The sequence below is a fragment of the Centropristis striata genome, chromosome 11, assembly GCF_030273125.1.
Source record: "Centropristis striata isolate RG_2023a ecotype Rhode Island chromosome 11, C.striata_1.0, whole genome shotgun sequence".
NCBI classification, from domain to species: Eukaryota; Metazoa; Chordata; class Actinopteri; order Perciformes; family Serranidae; genus Centropristis; species Centropristis striata.
The window spans coordinates 35063746-35082425 of record NC_081527.1 but is presented as its reverse complement, the minus strand read 5'-3'; the positions used below and the strand labels follow the sequence as shown (position 1 = coordinate 35082425).

At 38.5% G+C, this 18680-nt stretch overlaps 1 protein-coding gene across 1 annotated transcript; it reads left to right on the top strand.

The window, feature by feature from the left end:
• The first annotated feature begins 48 nt into the window (after positions 1-48).
• Positions 49-18658, top strand: LOC131981013 (MAM and LDL-receptor class A domain-containing protein 1-like). The gene is made up of 23 exons (XM_059345307.1): positions 49-62; positions 146-282; positions 2020-2143; positions 3387-3516; positions 3616-3694; positions 4740-4895; positions 6674-6799; positions 6882-7097; positions 7178-7297; positions 8034-8186; positions 9011-9102; positions 9595-9759; positions 10400-10588; positions 10700-10808; positions 11414-11536; positions 11672-11771; positions 11962-12121; positions 12947-13061; positions 13202-13345; positions 13893-14077; positions 14431-14596; positions 16894-17112; positions 18636-18658. Exons 1-23 carry the CDS (start codon positions 49-51, stop codon positions 18656-18658), a joined length of 3045 nt encoding a protein of 1014 aa, XP_059201290.1.
• Positions 18659-18680: the final 22 nt, after the last annotated feature.

Sequence of the window (18680 nt, the reverse complement as noted above, 5' to 3'; positions counted from 1 at the left end):
CATGTTTCAGCCATTGCTTTCAGAGAGTTACGCTTCATAAAACTGTTGATGTTCTGGAACAGGTTGTGTTTAAGGCAGCCCATGTGCCAGGAATCAACTCTACAGTGAAGTTAGATGATGTTTCTGTGAGGGACGGGGCCTGCAGTCCTCCAGGCAGCTGTGACTTTGAGTCTGGACAGTGCACCTGGGTCAACATCCCCAAGGAAGGTGGACATGAGTGGGTGCTGGCTAACGGAGGCTTCCAGGGTCCGCCGACAGACCACAACACTCAGACCCCAGAGGGTACGACCTTTGATGTACCTCAACATAATGGTGGAATGTAACTAAGTACATTTTCTTCTACTCCACTAAATTTAGCTGCTGGCTTTTGTTACTTTTCAGATCAAGATTTAACATAATAAAACAGGATAACTTTAAGATATTTAAGATAAGATTGATCTACATTAAATCTCATAACAGTGTATTAAGTAGTTAAAATCTTTAAAAAAATAAAACATTGCTTACATAAATGCATCATTACAAATTATGGCCATTCTGCATAATGAGTACTTTTACTTTTGAGACTTTAACTACATTTTGATGCTGATACTTTTGTATGTGTGTGGTATTAGTGTTTTGAATTTGAGTGATCTGACTTCTTTTTCCCACCGCTGCCTCACTATAATAAGATAAACATGCAACTGCAATAGAAATCCCTCTTCAACCCTGCGGCCTTTCAAGAAAAGCAAACAAAAGTCTTTATATGGTAACCAATATAATCTCAGGAATAAATATTGCAAATCTCATTGAAATAATTGTAACACTTGTGGGCAACGTTGGTCATTTTTCATTCATAACCACAACAGCATAGAAATAGGGATTTCCAGATTTTAACCTTTAGAGCTGCACTGCATCACTTTGTTACATTAACAAAAGATAAATGCCTAAAGGAAAGATCTCACCAACCCACTGAGAATTATCCCTCAACTCTGCGGTTCATCTCAGAGCATTTTAACATCTTTCAGCTCTTTGTTTTAGTTTAATAGGCCACTATGTAGCTGTTTTGGTTCAGTCACACTGCTCTTATCAGCCTCATTTTTCATCTGCAGCAAATGACCCTCAAACACAGATTGGCCAATCAGAATGGCCAATAAGCATCGGCCAAATCCAACCAGGGTCCGACAACTATATTTCTCTGCTGCTCCATATATTCTCATGCAATAATTTCATATTTTCTTTATTTTCAGGCTGAACAATACAATATTTAACCAAACCCAGGGGTACTATTCACACATGCCACATACATCCACTCCAATTGAATAAATGAATGTATGCCTTAATTCTCACATTCCTTTGTTAAAAATGTGACAAGCCTCAGGAAATAATTGAATATATAGTGAGTTGACTGAAATAAGCGCAACCGCTTAAAGCCAGAAGTTGCGACTTATGATTAATATGTGCAGCTGTTTAACTGACACACTCTGTTACTTTTGAACTTCTCTATTTGTCCCTGACTTATGTCCTGTTGAGCTTGTTTAAGTGCTTGTGCTGACAGGTCTACAGAAAGTATTTAAGTTTTCCAGTATGGAAACTTAAAGACTTTCTGTAGACATGTCAGTACAAGCACTTAAAGGACTCATAAGGAGGTTGGGGGGAAAAAAGTACCAAGAAATGCCAAAGCTGAAACAGCAGCTGACTGGTTCGGGTACCTCCTCCCTTTTCTGCAAACAGTTCCCTTAAGTCTGTTCTACAAAAGAAGCTTGAGACTGAGAAGGCTTCAAAATCATGCGATATTAGCACTTTTCTCTCATTAACTTTGATCTTGCTGCATTCAGAGTTTGAATAGTTCAAAAAGCCAAAACAAGCAGCACTGAGACACCTTCACAGCTGATAGTTTGCAATGAAAAAAGGTCCATTATGAGAGACGTGACCATGCATTATCATGTATTGCAGAGTTTTGCGAAAGTCTCCATTAATCAGATATTATTTTACTCTTATTTCTGGGTTTATTATTTTTATATTTATACTCTTATTTTCCAGGTTTGTTCTTGTTGAGCTCATCACTGCACCAACACAACAGCAGTGTAGCGCAGGTATTATCAGAATGGATCCAACTGAGAGACACCACCTCCTGTCTCACCTTATGGTACCATATGGACAACAGGTCAGCAGAAAAAAAGTCCAAACCACCACACTTTTTTTCACACCCTACAGTATGTGACAACAAAGAGGATGCACTTTATCCTGTTTATCCTGTTTAGTTTCCTTACTGACTTCCTCAGGAAGTGTGCAAAAATGTCATTCAGACATGAATCACCTGCCTCCCCTTTGTGCAAGACTAAAAATATTCTGTGGCAGAGTTCACTCTTTACATAGACCTTTTGTGAGGCATTTGAAAAAGACAGAATGTCAATTTTAAATAAAAATAAAAAAGTTTTTACCCATAAACGACCTGAAAATAAGGAGCCATGAAGCTTAGCTTCTATGTTTATAGCCTAACAACAATTGATGGGATTTAGAACTAATAGAAGTACAAAGTCTTTTGTAAATATAAATATATATACTACCGGTCAAAAGTTTTAGAACACCCCAATTTTTCCAGTTTTTTATTGAAATTCAAGCAGTTCAAGTCAAATGAACAGCTTGAAAGGGTACAAAGGTAAGTGGTGAACTGCCAGAGGTAAATAAAAAAAGTAAGCTTAACCAAAACTGAAAAATAATGTACATTTCAGAATTATACAAGTAGGCCTTTTTCAGGGAACAAGAAATGGGTTAACAACTTAACTCTATGGAGTCTTGGGCTATTTTGTCCATTTTTAAATTCTTTTCATGTCTTTGTAAGTCATTTTGTGTCTTTTTTTGGTCATTTTGTGTCTTTTGGTGACTTTTTTGGTCATTTTGTGTCTTTTTTTAGTCCTTTAGTCCAACATAAAATGTGATTTTGAATCTTTTTTTTACTTTCAAAACACTATCATGCTCAATGAGGAATTTTAAATGTTGCAAATGTGCATTCATTTCAGAGTACACTGAGACATTAAACTGCATACTTTTCAATTAAATTCTGGAAAAGTTGGTGTGTTCTAAAACTTTTGACCAGTAGTGTATAAAAAATTATTTTGTTTTGTTAAAGCAACTACAAGGTATCATGTTGTGTTGATTTTGACGGCTTAGTGATGAGATAATGTGATTAAGAAAAATAGAAACACCCAAACTTCTTGCTGGTGCTCTTGTTTGCTTATGAAGGTCATATAGAGGCATCAGTATTAAACTGTTTCATGACCAGTTTGAAACTCCTTGTAGCAGCTTTATTAAATCACAGTCTATAATTATAACATTTTCCAGTTTTTTTCTCTTTTTTATCCTCATCTTATCACACAATAACATGACGTGTGTCTGTTGTCTGTCAGTGACTCGGGGATGTTGAAGGTGTTCGTGCGCTCAGAGCCGTCGGAGGAGAATCTGATGTTCAGCAGTAACAGCAGTGGACCCGGCTGGACCAGGTTCTCTCAGTCTGTAATGAAGAACACGCCATTCCAGGTAATCCAAAACCAGCTTAGTGGTAGAAATATTAATAATGAGAATAAAAAATGGCTGTTCTATCAGATATATTTACTGATTCACCTCAAAAACCTCCAGCTGCTGATCGAAGCAGAGACGAACAACAGAGGAGTTATTGCCATTGATGACATCACTGTCACACCGGGTGTTTGTCAAGGTACTGGTTATATGTTTTATTTCTATAGATTATTGAATTATGACCAATTCTGTGGCACGGTTGGTAGAGAGGTCACTCCACTGATTGTAAGGTTGCTGGTTCGATCCCCGTGGCAGCAAGATACTGAACCCCAAATTGCTCCTGGTCAGTGGCGGACTCAGACTGTTTGAAGGGCAGGGGCGAAAAAATAAAAAGGGCACATTCTGCACAACATGGAGCCCCACCAGCACGCCAAAAGCTATGATGCATCATCTATGATGAAATATTAGCATTAAGTTAAAAGGAGATCCAAATCCAAGTAATTAATGATATGGTACTGACAATTAAAAGTATCGAGCTCTCACTTTGAGAGCTAAATGAGAGCAAACATCTCACATAAAATTATTCACAGTTGGGTGATATCGTATTATAGAATCTCTAGAGGGCACATCATCATAATTTATTGTATAAAGGGGCTCCCTAGAGGGCAATTATTACGTTTTTTCATGTGTAAAGGGCAGCCAATAAGGCACTTTCTCTCATTTTCACCACTCTAGAGGGCACTTTCGCTCTTTTTCAACCATGGAGGCACCAAACAGGAAAAAGGGCACTAGAAGGGCTCTCGTTAAGGCACATTATTGAATTTTCTTGCACTTGAGGGCACATCAATAATCATAATTTCATAAATAATAATAATAATAATAATAATAATAAAAAATCAAATAGTCATATGAAGGGGCACCCTAGAGGGCACCAAATCATTTTTTGCATGTGTAAAGGGCAGCCAATAAGGCACTTCCTCTTGTTTCTACCACTCTAGAGGGCATTTTAGCACGCTTTTTGTACCATGGAGGCATGAAGGGGGGCGGTCGCCCCTCCTGCCCCCCCCCCCCCCCGTTCATCGTGTTTGAATGAATTCCTGATGGTGGCAGGTGGCACCAGTATGAATGTGTGTGTGAATGGGTGGATGAGCGCCGTCTGTAGTGCAAAGCGCTTTGAGTGGTCACAAAGAATAGAAATGTGCGATATCAGTGCACTCCATTTACCATTAACCTTTCTCTTACAGTAAATGAAACAAGTTTGGGATTTGCGAGTTGCTCATTTGAAAGTGGAGAATGTGGCTGGGAGGACGCCAGCGTTGGCCAGAGTCAGTGGACGAGAGGAAGGAATGCTACCAGTAGCTATGAACCGTCTGTGGACCACACAGAGGGCACGGAGCTGGGTAAGACCAAAAATCATCAACTGGCAGAATAATAGCAGAATTAATTTTAGGAAGGGAAAAAAATGTGTTCTGGTATTTAGCATATTCACAATGATGTTTCTGTAATCACAGTTTTTAAGCATCACTCCTCAGTGAACTGCCTCTGAGAGCATTTTCTAGTTATCATTATAGATGTTTTTTAGGAGTCTGGTGGCACCAATATAGGCAAATAAAAAGAAAATAAATATATAAATATCAAAGAAAGTGAAAATATCCAACAGTGACAGGCTAACTCAGTTTAAAAACATGATATATTCTTTATTTGAATGTACAGCACCCAGTGTCTGCTTCAAATAAGTTGGACAAATGTAGTTGAAGAACCTTCTCATTCTGCCTTTAGTTTGCATTTGCAAGATTCCCTGAAAATGTACCAAATTTCCCCAGATGGGGGTGGTTTTGCTGGACGTAGCAGTGCACACTTCAGCAAACTCAGTGACTGTGTCAGCTCGTGCTCTGTGTGAATGTTCATAGGTTTTTCTTTTTGCTAGATTGCAGAACAAAAATACTGACTTATTTTTTTGGTTTGATGAAAATGAGAAGTTGTGAGTTAGTGAGTTTTATTTCTAAAGCTTAGAAAAGTTCTGGTTTTCCTGGCTTATCCTAAAAGAGACGAGACGACCTAGTGCCAGCTGACGAGAACACGCACCAGGAAAACAACACTCTTTGTGACGCAGGACATAACGCACCACCCCCAGATGAAAAAAAAAGTTTTTAGGGATTCCTCTACAGCTACACAGAGCACACAGACAGAACAATTTAAATCAGTGGCTCTCCTCTTGCCTCGACACCTCAGAAACATCTTAACAATGCAGGGATGAACACAAAATCTTTTTTCACATAAATAAAATACACTTCACAGTCACATAGACCGACAGAAAGATATTTTAGGCATTCCTGGTCATAAAAAGATACTTTGTTTATTATATTGAGCTGAATTTGTTTCCCCTTTAACGATATACATACATGGTGGCATTGTTGCCTGTGGTTTATGTAAGCCACAGTTTCTACATTAACATCCTTGTTTTGGGTTGGATTCTTTGATTTTAACACACAAGCTAAACAAGAAATGTACACTTTTGTGATTTTGTTAGTCAACTGCCAACACACCTAAAATTTTAATCCAAATTGTATGACCTTAGATGGTCCTCTGTCTATACAAATCTATTTTAAGCAGATTTAACCAGAAAATACACTCACATGCTATTAGCTAGCAAGGTGTACCTAATAAAGTGGCCTGTGTGGTCTTCTGCTGCTGTAGCTGTTGTACATTCAGAGATGATATTCCTTGGTTGTAATGAGGTTATTTGAGTCACTGTTGACTTTCTATCATCTTCAACCAGTTCTCCTCTGATATCTGGCATCAACAAGGCATTTTGCTCACTGGATATTTTCTCTTTTCCAGACCATTCTCTGTAAACCTTATGGTTGTTAGATCAGCAGTTTGTGAATTACTAAGACCGTCAACAACCATGCCACGTTCAAAGTCACTTAAACCACCTTTCTTCTCCATTCTGATGCTCACTTTTAACTTCAGCAGCTCATATTCACCACGTGTCTAAATGCATTGAGTTGCTACCATGTGATTGGGTGATTAGATATTTGCATTAATGAGCAGTTAAACAGGTGTATATAATAAAAGCGGTCGGTGAGTATACTTGCAGGCAAGTATCAATTATTTGTCACACCCCTGTGTGTAAAGTGTAAAGATTTATGCTTTTGCTCTGTTTGGGTCCTTTCAGGTTGGTACATGGCCGTGGTTCCTAACCGAGGAGATCAAATGGGCCCCGCTGCGTTTCAGAGTCCCACCATGAAACAGGCCAGCGCCAACTGCACACTTCACTTCTACTACAATATGTATGGAGAGGGTATGTGTGTCGTATTCAAGTGTATTTTTGCATGGTTTTGCTTTCTTCATATGCAAAAATGTCACTCTGTGAATTGTTCCAGACATAGAGGAGCTGAACGTGCTGCTACAGGAGGGCTCCAGGACCACTGCACTGTGGTGGCTGTCTGGTAACCATGGAGATAAGTGGCTTCACGGTGAGGTAACAGTTGGCAGAATCCCTCAGGACTTCACCATCCTGTTTGAAGCCTCCAGGTCCTTCAGCAGGCCTGGACACATTGCTATTGATGGCATAGATTTCATCTCCTGCACCCTGCCTGGTAGGTTACCAGCTCCACCTGCTCATTTCAGCTGGCTGCTCTTAAAAAACGGATTAAATATGTTTTGGTTTCCTTCACAGAGCCCCAGCCCTCGTGTCCAGAGAATATGTTCACATGCAACAACACTGTGTGTGTGGAGCACAACCAAATGTGTGACTTCAGTGATGACTGTGGGGACCGGTCCGACGAGAAAAACTGTGGTGAGATAACACAAATGATAAATATGTTAGTACTGAATGCACTGGTACTGTACATTTATATACATAAAGTCATATACATATTCATAAAGACAATCCCTGTGTACTTCCACTTGTCCAACCATGGTTTCACCTTTCAAAGTTAAGTACATTTTGATATTGAGTAAGAAAAATATGTATTTAAACATATATGCATTAATATTAAAAAGTTTGAAAATTATGTTTTTGTACTGTATTTAATTGGATGTAGGTCAAAAATATGATTTGCAAATCATTGTATTATGTTTTTATTGAGTTTTTCTTACATCGTTACTGATTTGTGTGATTTATGTCAGTATAAAATATAATAGTATGTGATCTGAATGTATATGCAGGTGTATATGTATTACATATTCATGAAGTGTCAAAAATGTGTCAATTTATCAATGGACAGAAAATTAAGTTAGAGTTGTTTTTTTGTCCTTTCAGTAATCTTTCCTGCAAAAAATGCAAAATATCTGCTTGTTAAAGCTCCTTAAGTGTGAGAATTTGCTTTTTACATTACATTAGAGTAAAAAAAAAATCTGTTTTTCACTGTTCAGATATAAATCAAGACGTCTGACTGCAGGAAATTATGATTGTGATTTTCCACTGCGGACAGAAAAATGATAATACACATTCACAGGTGGATGTTCTCGAGGGCAGTTTATAACTTACCCCTCTATCTCTCGCTCCCTTTCACCTGATAATAATTAACAAGGTGGTGTGGAGAGCTGCAGCTTTGAACGTGGCCTGTGTTTCTGGGAGGGCAGTAGCCTGGACACAGCTGGAGCTGAGTGGACGCGTCAGAGTGGACAGGAAGCGTGGCCCAAACATGGACCTCCCAGGGATCACACCAAGAACTCTGGTGCAGGTATCAGACTCACTGAGATCTCTCGGTATGATTGAGATAATCCACGTGGGGTCTTGACTCTGAATAACTCATTAGATAGTGTTTAAACATTTGGAGTCTTGGACTGTTTCTGCCTTTTTTGAATACTTTTCATTCTGCCTGAATTTAACACATAAACATGTGATCAACATTTTAACCCAAAATAACATAAAATCAGATAAGATTTTGAAAATGATGTAGTTTTTTTCTTTTGTAACACAATTATGCTCAATGAAGAATTGCAAATGTTGCAAATGTGAACACAAATATAACATGCGTATATAATTAGACTAACATGTACTTGACCTTTTACTTGGTCTATCATCATCAAACAGAAATTGTCATGGAATTTTAAGCCAGCACCTTAGAGGAAACTAGACAGCAGGGCTCAATGTTGCTTCGTTTTTACATTGTGATGTCATGAAGAAGTCGTGTGACTTGATCATGCCAGCATAATCGACGACTACAGAGGGTGAAAGGACCAGTGTGTCAGATTTCGGGGATAAACAAACACAGTTATTGTGTTTTCATTAGCTTATAATGAGCCCTTCATATCAACATAGGGAGATGTAAGTGTTTCTATAGTGGCCCAGAATGGACAAACTGGCTCAAGAGGATCTTTCGTATTTTTACCTTACTTGAAGGCCACTGTTGTCCCAGATTGGTATTTAGTTGGTTGGAATCTGCAACGTCACTGCTAGATGCCACGAAATCCTGCACACTGCTCCTTTATCCATTTTTCTTCCTTAATCAGAATTGCCATACTTTAAATTTCCTTTTTTTTTCTTCCTAATTTCATTATCCAGGTCACTATATCAAGCCTGGGACTCACCTGACTGAGACGGGCCAAGCTTCTGAGATTCTCTCCAGAACTCTACTCCCCAATACCCGCTGCACTGTGAGTACACATGGGTGCATGTAGAATATGATATTTTAAAAGTATCATTAAAGAGACTGACACAAATACATACATATGTAGTGATTAGACTAAATTATTAATTTCAGTACGCCATACGTAGATGTTCTTTGCCTGAGCCTCTGAAAAATTATTTCCGTTTCATGGTGGATTGCAACCCTTCAACCCTTCAACCCTTCATCCAATACTGCTTGCTACATTACCTGAATCATTGTTACATCTTTACATATTTTTTGCTTTACTTATCTGGCACAACACAACAAAACATATGAATATATGACCTTGCTGCTATGTGTGTAGCTATCTCTTGCTTATCTCTGGTCCCATTATTAACCCTCGGAGGTTGATCACAGTTCATAAGTCTGTTGACCGAATTTAGAAAAGAGCAATAAATGATTCTTGTTTTTAAAGCACATCATGACCTTATGTTCTGTATATCCCTCCACTGCAGTCACTCTTATTTTATCCATGTAGATGAGATTCTTCTTCTTCAGCCTGGACGATGCTGCAGCCAGACTGACGGCCCAGTCCAGGACACTACAGTCTGGTAGTGACGACACTGTGTTGTGGTCAAGCAACTCACAGAGCTACAGCTGGCAGAGAGCAGAGGTCACGTTCTCCTCCTTAGTCAGCAGCAAGGTGAGTGAGACACAGACAGTTCTGTCAACCAGGGCCTCGTTTATGAAAATGTTGTCAGATGGTGCACTTTCTCACATGAGAATGATGTTAAAAAGAGAAGTTTTTATCCAGGTAGGGAGGTTTCATCGGGAGTCGCCTTGGGGTGGGGGGTGGTAGGGCAGTACAGGGTTTCTAATATTGTTGTCTTCCTTAGAACGTACAAGAGACTTTGTTTCTGTTTACATTGCTATGTGGGGGGGAAAAAGTGTATATGATGTGAATGTTTATATTTTGTATTTTTTTTCAATAAAAAAAATTTGATCACAAAAAAAAGGGAAGTTTTTTATTTGCTTTTACAGCTCATAACTTTACTGTTTTATCAACATTTTTTTCAGCTTCGACAAAAATGTACAGCAAAAAAAGCTCTAACTCTGCTCGATGTGTAAATAAAAAACAATTTTCTAACAAGTACCCTCAGATGAGAAAAAAATAAATAAAATTAAACCACACCAGCGATACTGATTGTTATAGAAAGTGGCTTTGGTAATTGATGGATTGAGTATTTTAATACTTTCAAAGTATTTTTATAGCGCATACATGTGATTTCGATTTTTTTTTTAATAATTATAATAAGGGACCTTTAATTTTGTCTCCTTCACAGATTGTCTTCAGATATGAGCGGGATGATGGTCACAGAGGGCTTGTGGCGCTGGATGACATCTCTTTCTCCAGAGAGTGTGTTTTTGATCCTGAAAACAACAAGCTGCCTGACACATCACCCACCTCTGCTCCACCTACCACACCCACGTTCCCAGCCTCAACCACGCCTGCCCCGCCCCGCCCCTGCCAGGTAAACTGTAAAGATCCCATGTCTGCAAAAGCCAATCTGTGAAACATAAAGTAGTCTATAAACCTGTTGGAGCTAATCCACAGCAGCTGTTCTTTTTCTCCGTTGTTGCAGGCCGATGAGTTCTTCTGTTGGCGGTCGGCTGGAGAAGTGTGTATTCTGGCTACTTTACAGTGTGATTATCATCCAGACTGTCCGCAGGGGGAGGATGAGGAGGGCTGTGGTGAGACTTTAAAATGCTTTTACCATTTTGTCATCAGCATTTAATTTCTTAGAATAACACTTAGGTGTTGCTCAGATGTGTTAATTAGCAGGCTCCTGCAGAGTAAAGTAGTGTGGTACCCATGCTGATTTCAAGCTTTATTGATAGTGGCAGAGATATACAATGAAAGGGGAAGACATAAAAGGCTCAGGCCAGATTTGAACCAGGGCCATAGTTTGCTCTACTGGTGGGACATCGGGAAGCCCTTCTGTATAAGTTCCAGCGAGTTTTGGACCAAGATGGACCATCTCAGGTAGTCCATCTCAGGCACCATCAAGCCAGGGCAGCACATCTGTATGTTAAAGGGCCTTCTGCCTCATTCTTTGAAATGGGTATGAAGAGATAAGTTGAACATGTAGGTCAAAATGAAAGGATATGAAATCTGTCAAGTGATCACTGATTAAGAAAGATGAAGTTCCTCAAAACCTGAGTCAACGAACCAATGACTGATCTTGTGTCACAAAAGCAGATTATTTTAAGTTGTTTTTTCAAAAACATGTGATTCAAAAACTGTTATTCAGCTCCCTTTTTTTCTCCAGCGGTAATTCACACGTCTACATTTTCAGGTGGCTGCACATTTGAGAGTAACCAGTGCAAATGGACTGACACCAGTGATGGACGGAGCAGGTGGCAGAGACAGAAAGCCAGCAACGACACAGAACCGCCCACTGATCACACTACAGACACAGGTTGATTGACTTTAATGGACCCACAGGACAAGAATACAAGGGATAATATGTTAGATAATATGTAATCATCATAACTATACTCAGCCTATTTAACATACAACTGTGTTGATGTAGGATGTTTTCCCTTGTTTTCAGGCTACTACATGACAGTGAATATCAGTCAGGGTTGGACACAGAGTGAAGCTCGACTCCAGAGCCCCCCACTCCCCCCTTCATCCCCCTACTGCCAGATTCTGTAAGTGATAACCACCACATCTGTCATTATCCTCCCTGTAGTCTTTAAAATATTTGTTTTGATACAAAGTTGAATATTTAGAGTATGAATTGCTCAATGCTCCCCACCCCCTGCGTTTTTTTTTCTACCATGCAACTCTCTTCCCAATCCAACACTCTCCCCTTCTTCCTTCCTTCTTTCCTAAACGCAGGTTTCACTTCCACATCAGTGCACAGAGTGCTGGGTCACTCAGAGTGCTTATGCAGCAAGCTGAGGGGAGTGAAGCAATCCTGTGGTCACACAGTCACAACACTGTCTCTCATTGGACCCCAGAGCATCTCCCTCTAGGCCTGCACCAGCAGCCTTTTAAGGTGTGCACTTGTGTATCCACTGAAGTGTTAAACAGTAAAGTTTTAATCCTACTGAAAGGGGCAGACAGATGAGTGGCAAGACAAGAAAACAAACTGTTCTGGATAAAGAAGTGGAAGTCATCTTTGTTGTCATTTCTGCCATACGTACAGGACATATAGACGATCTGATTCTCTTAGACCATATCTATATATATATATATATACAGTACAGGCCAAAAGTTTGGACACACCTTCTCATTCAATGCGTTTCCTTTATTTTCATGACTATTTACATTGTAGATTCATCAAAACTATGAATGAACACATGTGGAATTATGTACTTAACAAAAAAGTGTGAAATAACTGAAAACATCTCTTGTCTTATATTCTAGTCAGCAAAGGGTGGTTACTTTGAGGAATCTAAAATACAAGACATGTTTTCAGTTATTTCACACTTTTTTCGTTAAGTACATAATTCCATATGTGTTCATTCATAGTTTTGATGCCTTCAGTGAGAATCTACAATGTAAATAGTCATGAAAATAAAGAAAACGCATTGAATGAGAAGGTGTGTGTCCAAACTTTTGGCCTGTACTGTATATATATATATATATATATATATATATATATATATATACAATAACAAGCCAAGAAAAAGAGTATTGGATGTGGATATGGGTTGTGTGGGGTGTGGTGAGGGTGAGTATGGTGTGTTAATGTTGGAAACTGCATTACATTTTCCCAAATAGGTCCATGTGTGAGGTGCTTGAAGTGCAGTAAGTGTTTCCTCTGTTTCTGAGGACACTAATCCTTCAAAAGCATGAATGTAATAATTTCTATTATTAGGTTTGGTTCAGCAGCATGAATAAAGTGACGCAGACGGACACGACTGCTGAAGATCACGTAGTTGCTGTGGATGATATCTCTTTTATAAACTGTGAGACATCCTACAAGCCACCAGGTGAATAAGGTTTCCATCAATTTACATGTAGATTTATTGTAAATGAGTAGCAGTGGTGTGATTCATAACAAATACTTAAAAACATACAAGAGAGAGCACTAAAAATCTGTCTGCTTTTAAAATCATTGTTCTGTCCTCAGCTCTGTCGGCCGGCGGCTGTTCTTTTGAAGACGGTCTGTGTGTTTGGGTTCAGGGAGCTGAAGATGAGTTGGACTGGCTCAGCAGGTCCGGTCCCACTGAAACCCCCAACACCGGGCCTGCAGGAGACCACACGACCGGCAAAGGTCACTTTAATTCCAAAATATGTTTATTCAAGCTTATTAATTACTTTTAGAACACAAAAGTACATTACTACCTGTATTGAGAAATGTTTCTTTAAAGAAAGTGATCATTGCTGGAAAAATAATGACACGACAGAGCCATAAGACAGAAAACTGAGTCAATAATGTTGGTTACACAGTTGAACCACAGTCTGGTAACACAGACCAAACAAAGAGTTGGCAGGAAAACCCGAGTGTATTTACCAGTTGTGTGTTGTGTGTTTTAAAAACCACTAGCCCAATTTTCATGAGGGAGTCAACATATTTTTATGTTTATTAATATTCAAGTTTGGACATTTATGTTGCATTTATGTTGTGTCAGAATTATGAGAAAAATGAGTTCCTGACTGGGAAAAAATAATGTGAAAGACCCCTTAACTTGTAATGTCTTTTGCGTTGAATTGAAAATCACTTTGGACAACTTTTGACAGAGTATGACAGCAAGTACACATTTTGTGTTAATCTGCAAAAGACAGAAAGCTTAAGAAATACTATCTATGTCGTTTGACAGGAAAATACCTTTACATCGAGAGTTCCCCACCAAGTGTGAAGAGAAATACGGCCCAGCTGAAGTCTTTGCTGCTGCCACCTGCTGGTGAAAATGGATACTGCTTCACATTTTGGTACCACATGTTCGGAGCTACTGTCGGCTCCTTGAGGATGCTTCTACAAACAGATGATCTCTTGAAAACACTGGTAACAACATGCATGAGAATTTGTTTTTTTCTTTGTTTAATTTATGTTTTAACAAGCGAGAGATAACAGAGGTCAGAGAAGGCCACTTTTTTGAGTTTGGACATTTTACTTCCCTTTACTACAGTGTAAGAAAAACGGCTGTGGGTTGATTGAGAAATATTTGTGAGAGCTCCCAGTGAGTTCTCTCTCTGTTATTATACGTTTCACATAGTTGTGAAATGCCGATTGCAAAATAATATTATACATTGTATAATGAGTGCAAGCTGCACAGTTTCGGTGCATACATCGGTGTTGCAAAAACCTCCTCACATCCTCATTGTGACAAGTGAATCAGCCTCCTGTCTTTCCTGTAGGTGTGGCAAAAATCAGGAAACCAGGGGGACGAGTGGCTGCTGGTGCAGAGTCATGTGACCTTGCAGAAAGTCCATCAAGTGATCCTGGAGGCTACAGTGGGGGGAGAGGCCGGAGACATAGCCATCGATGACATCTCCCTCATCAGTGGACCATGTCCTGCCTCTGGTAATCAGATTAATGCTGGAGAAAAACACAGAAAAACAAGTAACATTTAAAGCTGGAGCAGGCAGTTTTCTGGAAAATGCTTAAAATCATCCCACCGGAATTTGAAAATACACCCCTCATTCTGCAGCCATTCATAACCATCCTGTTTTCTTTGCAAACTTGTCGCTATTTGAGGCTTTAACTAGCTGCATAAACATGACAAACAAACTTATCTGCAGCCATGAGCCTACCATTGCTACAGTTAGCAGAAGCATAAACAACAGCAACATTTTCTCTCTATCTCTGAAACACTTCTCTCATATTGACCATTTGAATGCATTTATTGTCAGACTCTCTTTTAGACTCTCTCTTTGATAGATCCATCTTCCTTTTTTGGGGTGCTCTGCAGTTTAGGCAGTTGTTGCTAATGCTGGAATAGCACATTTTTCTGCAGGAGTTTCCACCATTGAATGAGGCTTTCACCATCTGAAGGGAAATGCATGCACAACTGCATTTGTAGAACAGCCAATGGGAACGCCCTTCCTCTGAAATGACCTGTGACTGGTCAAAGTCTCCCATCAAAGGCTATTTTCTAAAGCCTGAAACAGAGCTAAGAGGAGGTGCAGTAGTCAAGTTTTCTCTTCGACTGCTTGAATTATAAAACACTGAAAGGTTATTATGGAATTGTTGCCAAATGATGGAAAAACAAATGAACAACCCCATTTTTTTATATATATATTTGTTCAGATGACTCGACTGACTAATTCTCTGGTGTGTCATTTACATTCACAAATACAAGTCAGTATAGTCACCTCAGAAACTTGAGTTTCAGAGATCTTTTCAATCACAAATTATAAGGCACAAAAAGCTTTTAGGCTCCACAAAGAAAACAGGAAACAAAGTCATAAATGCAAGAGAGTTGGGTTGTTTTTTTAAAATTACATTAAGTGACTTCATGTTAACTAATTATTTAATATCCCATTTAGTTTCCATACACAGTGATTTAGTAATATTGAGGGCTAATCTTGGTTTTTTGCTAAATGCTCTCCTCCCCCTGCGTTTTTATTATTATTATTATTATTATATTATTCAAGCTTATTAACACATTTAGAACAGAAAAGTACATTTGTTGCCTGTATTGAGAAATTTTCCTTGAAAGCAATTGACCATTGCTGCAAAAATAATGACACGACAGAAAACTGAGTCAATAATGTTGGTTACACAGTTGAACCACAGTCTGGTAACACAGACCAAACAAAGAGTTGGCAGGAAAAGCCCTGAGTGTATTTACCAGTTGTGCGTTTTTGTGTTTTCAGTTCTTCTTTCTTTCTTCGTTTTTTTAAATTAATCTGTTGTTAGTCTGTTTGTCAGCAGGATTACTGAAAAACCACTTGCCCAATTTTTCATTTCAAGTGGACCCGAGTCAACATATGACACAGTGATTTAGTAATATTTAGGGCTAAAGTTTGAGTTTTTTTATAATTTATACGTTTTTTATCATTTATAATGCTTTCCAAAACACGACCCTTGTTAGAAAAATTGCATGAGGAAACCTTGAAAAATGATAATCTGTCACCAACAGAAAAAACCTCACCATTTTTCTGCGCAGTTCGTTGATGGGGAAATGAAGAGCTGGAGACGTCCAAGTTCTCAGTTTAACAAAAGTTTATTACAATACGTCAAAAAATGTGCACTTTACAGAGAATCTCCGGGTTCAAAAACTCATGTCCCTGAATACAAACAGACGGGTTTCAGTTTGTGAAGTCTGAACCACGACTCTCTCCCTGAACCCATTAAAACATTTGTTTACAAAACATGCTGGTCGATTTCTTGCAGGAAGTTCCGCCTTCTTGATCGCTGATTCGCCAGTTTTAATCAATACAACGGCACGTCAATGCCACCTGGTTGCTTGCTGCCCCGGACATCCTGCCCTGTCCTCTTCTCCAGAACATTCAACAAAAACCTCCTGCCTTGTTATGTCTTACAAAGATAGTATGTCTACAGAGTCAAAGGATTTTCACTGTTTCATAGATTCTAAAAGTCTAAAAAATATGAAACAGACAATGAAATATATGTAGTCAAAATTTCTAAACCAAAATTAACACACAAACATAATCATTGTATCAAAATCATATTGTCTGACTTAATATAAATGCATAGAGAGAGATATTACACTCAAGGTTTGACCTTTGATAGTGACCTCAGTCACAGAGACAGAGAACAGGGACAGACACCAGGGAGTCAAACAGAGAAGCAGAAATCAAGCATAAAATCATTTACCAATATAGAAAATAATAAATTATTTTAACACCCTGTAGATCTGTGTGACTTCGAGGAGGGGAGCTGTAACTGGCAGCAGCAGACCACCGATGACTTTGACTGGGTCAGACAGTCAGGCTCCACCCACAACCCCAACACTGGGCCCGACAGCGACCACACCACCAACACACCCACGGGACATTACTACTACCTGCCCTCCTCTGAGGCCGACCGCGCCGACCAGACCGCTAGAATGTCTTCACCACTGTTCCCTGCAGGTGAGACAATCAATCAATCAATCAAATTTTTATTCAAGATTCAGGGTCCATAGGAGACAGATATTAAAAACAGGAACATACAAATAAATAAATAACACAGCAGACAAAAATATGACAGAAACCAAAAAATACAAAAAGATGATCTTCAGACCAAGGTTATTATAGTTAACGAAAACTAACGAAATAACGAAAACTAGAATTGAAAAAACATTTTCGTTAACTTAAATAAAAATAAAAACGAGAGTTTTTTAAAAAACGGTAACTAACTGAAACTGTATTGTGTGGTTACAAAACTAACTAAAATTATAGTGAAAATGTCCTTTCGTCTTTTTTCATCCGTAAACCTTTTTGGTTGATATGAAATCTATTTCATCTATTTGGTTTTATGACTTAATAAACTTATTGGGGCTGAGATGGATAATAAAAGGAAATAAAGGAAACATTTATTGTGACCTTATTGAATCTGGCACCCAAAAAATACCCCATTACAAAACAACTAAAACTAACACTAAAACTAATAAAAACTAAACTAAAACTAAGCATTTTCCAAAAAATAAAACTAATCAAAACTAGCAAACTCACTCTAAAAACTAACTAAAACTAACTGAATTTGAAAACAAAAATTGACAACGAAATTAAAACTAAAACTAATGAAAAATCCAAAACTATTATCACCTTGCTTCAGACCGACCAAAATAAACTGTTACGCCAGTGTCTCCAATATACTGAGGAGAGGCGGGTGGAGCTAACCTGAGGATTAGTAAGAGCAACGATCACACTATTTTCGGACAGTACAAGGGGACTCATAAATTTATACATCAGATTACGTAAAAGCGCTTCACAAGTGGGCACACCCAGGCTAACAAATAGCTGGCTTGCACTGTGCCATCTTGGCTTATTTAACAGTAATTGCAAAGCATCATTATAAGCCTCCTTCAGACAAACAGTCACCTTTGGGTTCGTATGTAATTTCCTTCGAGATCTACAAGCTAACATCAACATTCTGCTGCCAGAGATTTATTTGTGTTCTGTATTTTTTACAGTTTATGCAAATGGTGTTGTTCTCCACTAACTGAGTCACACCCAGACAGCACAAAAACATTTTGTTGAATGTCTTAATAGAGGGAAAAAAACCCTGATTTAAGCCATTTGAATTTTTATTGTGGGGTCAGGCACTAGCATCTCCTTTATGTGACTAAAAAACGGCCTTTAGTAGAGTAAAAACAGATTAAGGAAAAAACATAGAATAACAAAAATGAAATAGAATAAAGATAAAAAAATAAATAAATAGTATAAAATTAAAATACACACAAACAACCAAGACCAAACTAAAAAATTAGTAGTACAAACAATTTAATTTTGATAATTATTTTTTGCTGATGCGTTTGTTCATTGGTGGAGGAAGTATTGAGATTTTTTTTTTTTTTTTTACAATAAGACACAAATATCTGGAGATGTTAGCAGTCTAAAGTTTGCATTAGGTAAATGTCTACTCTCTGGGTATTCTCTGTGATCACCACTAGTTTTTCTTCCTCTGGCCCTGTAGGACAGGCAGCTTGTGTGCAATT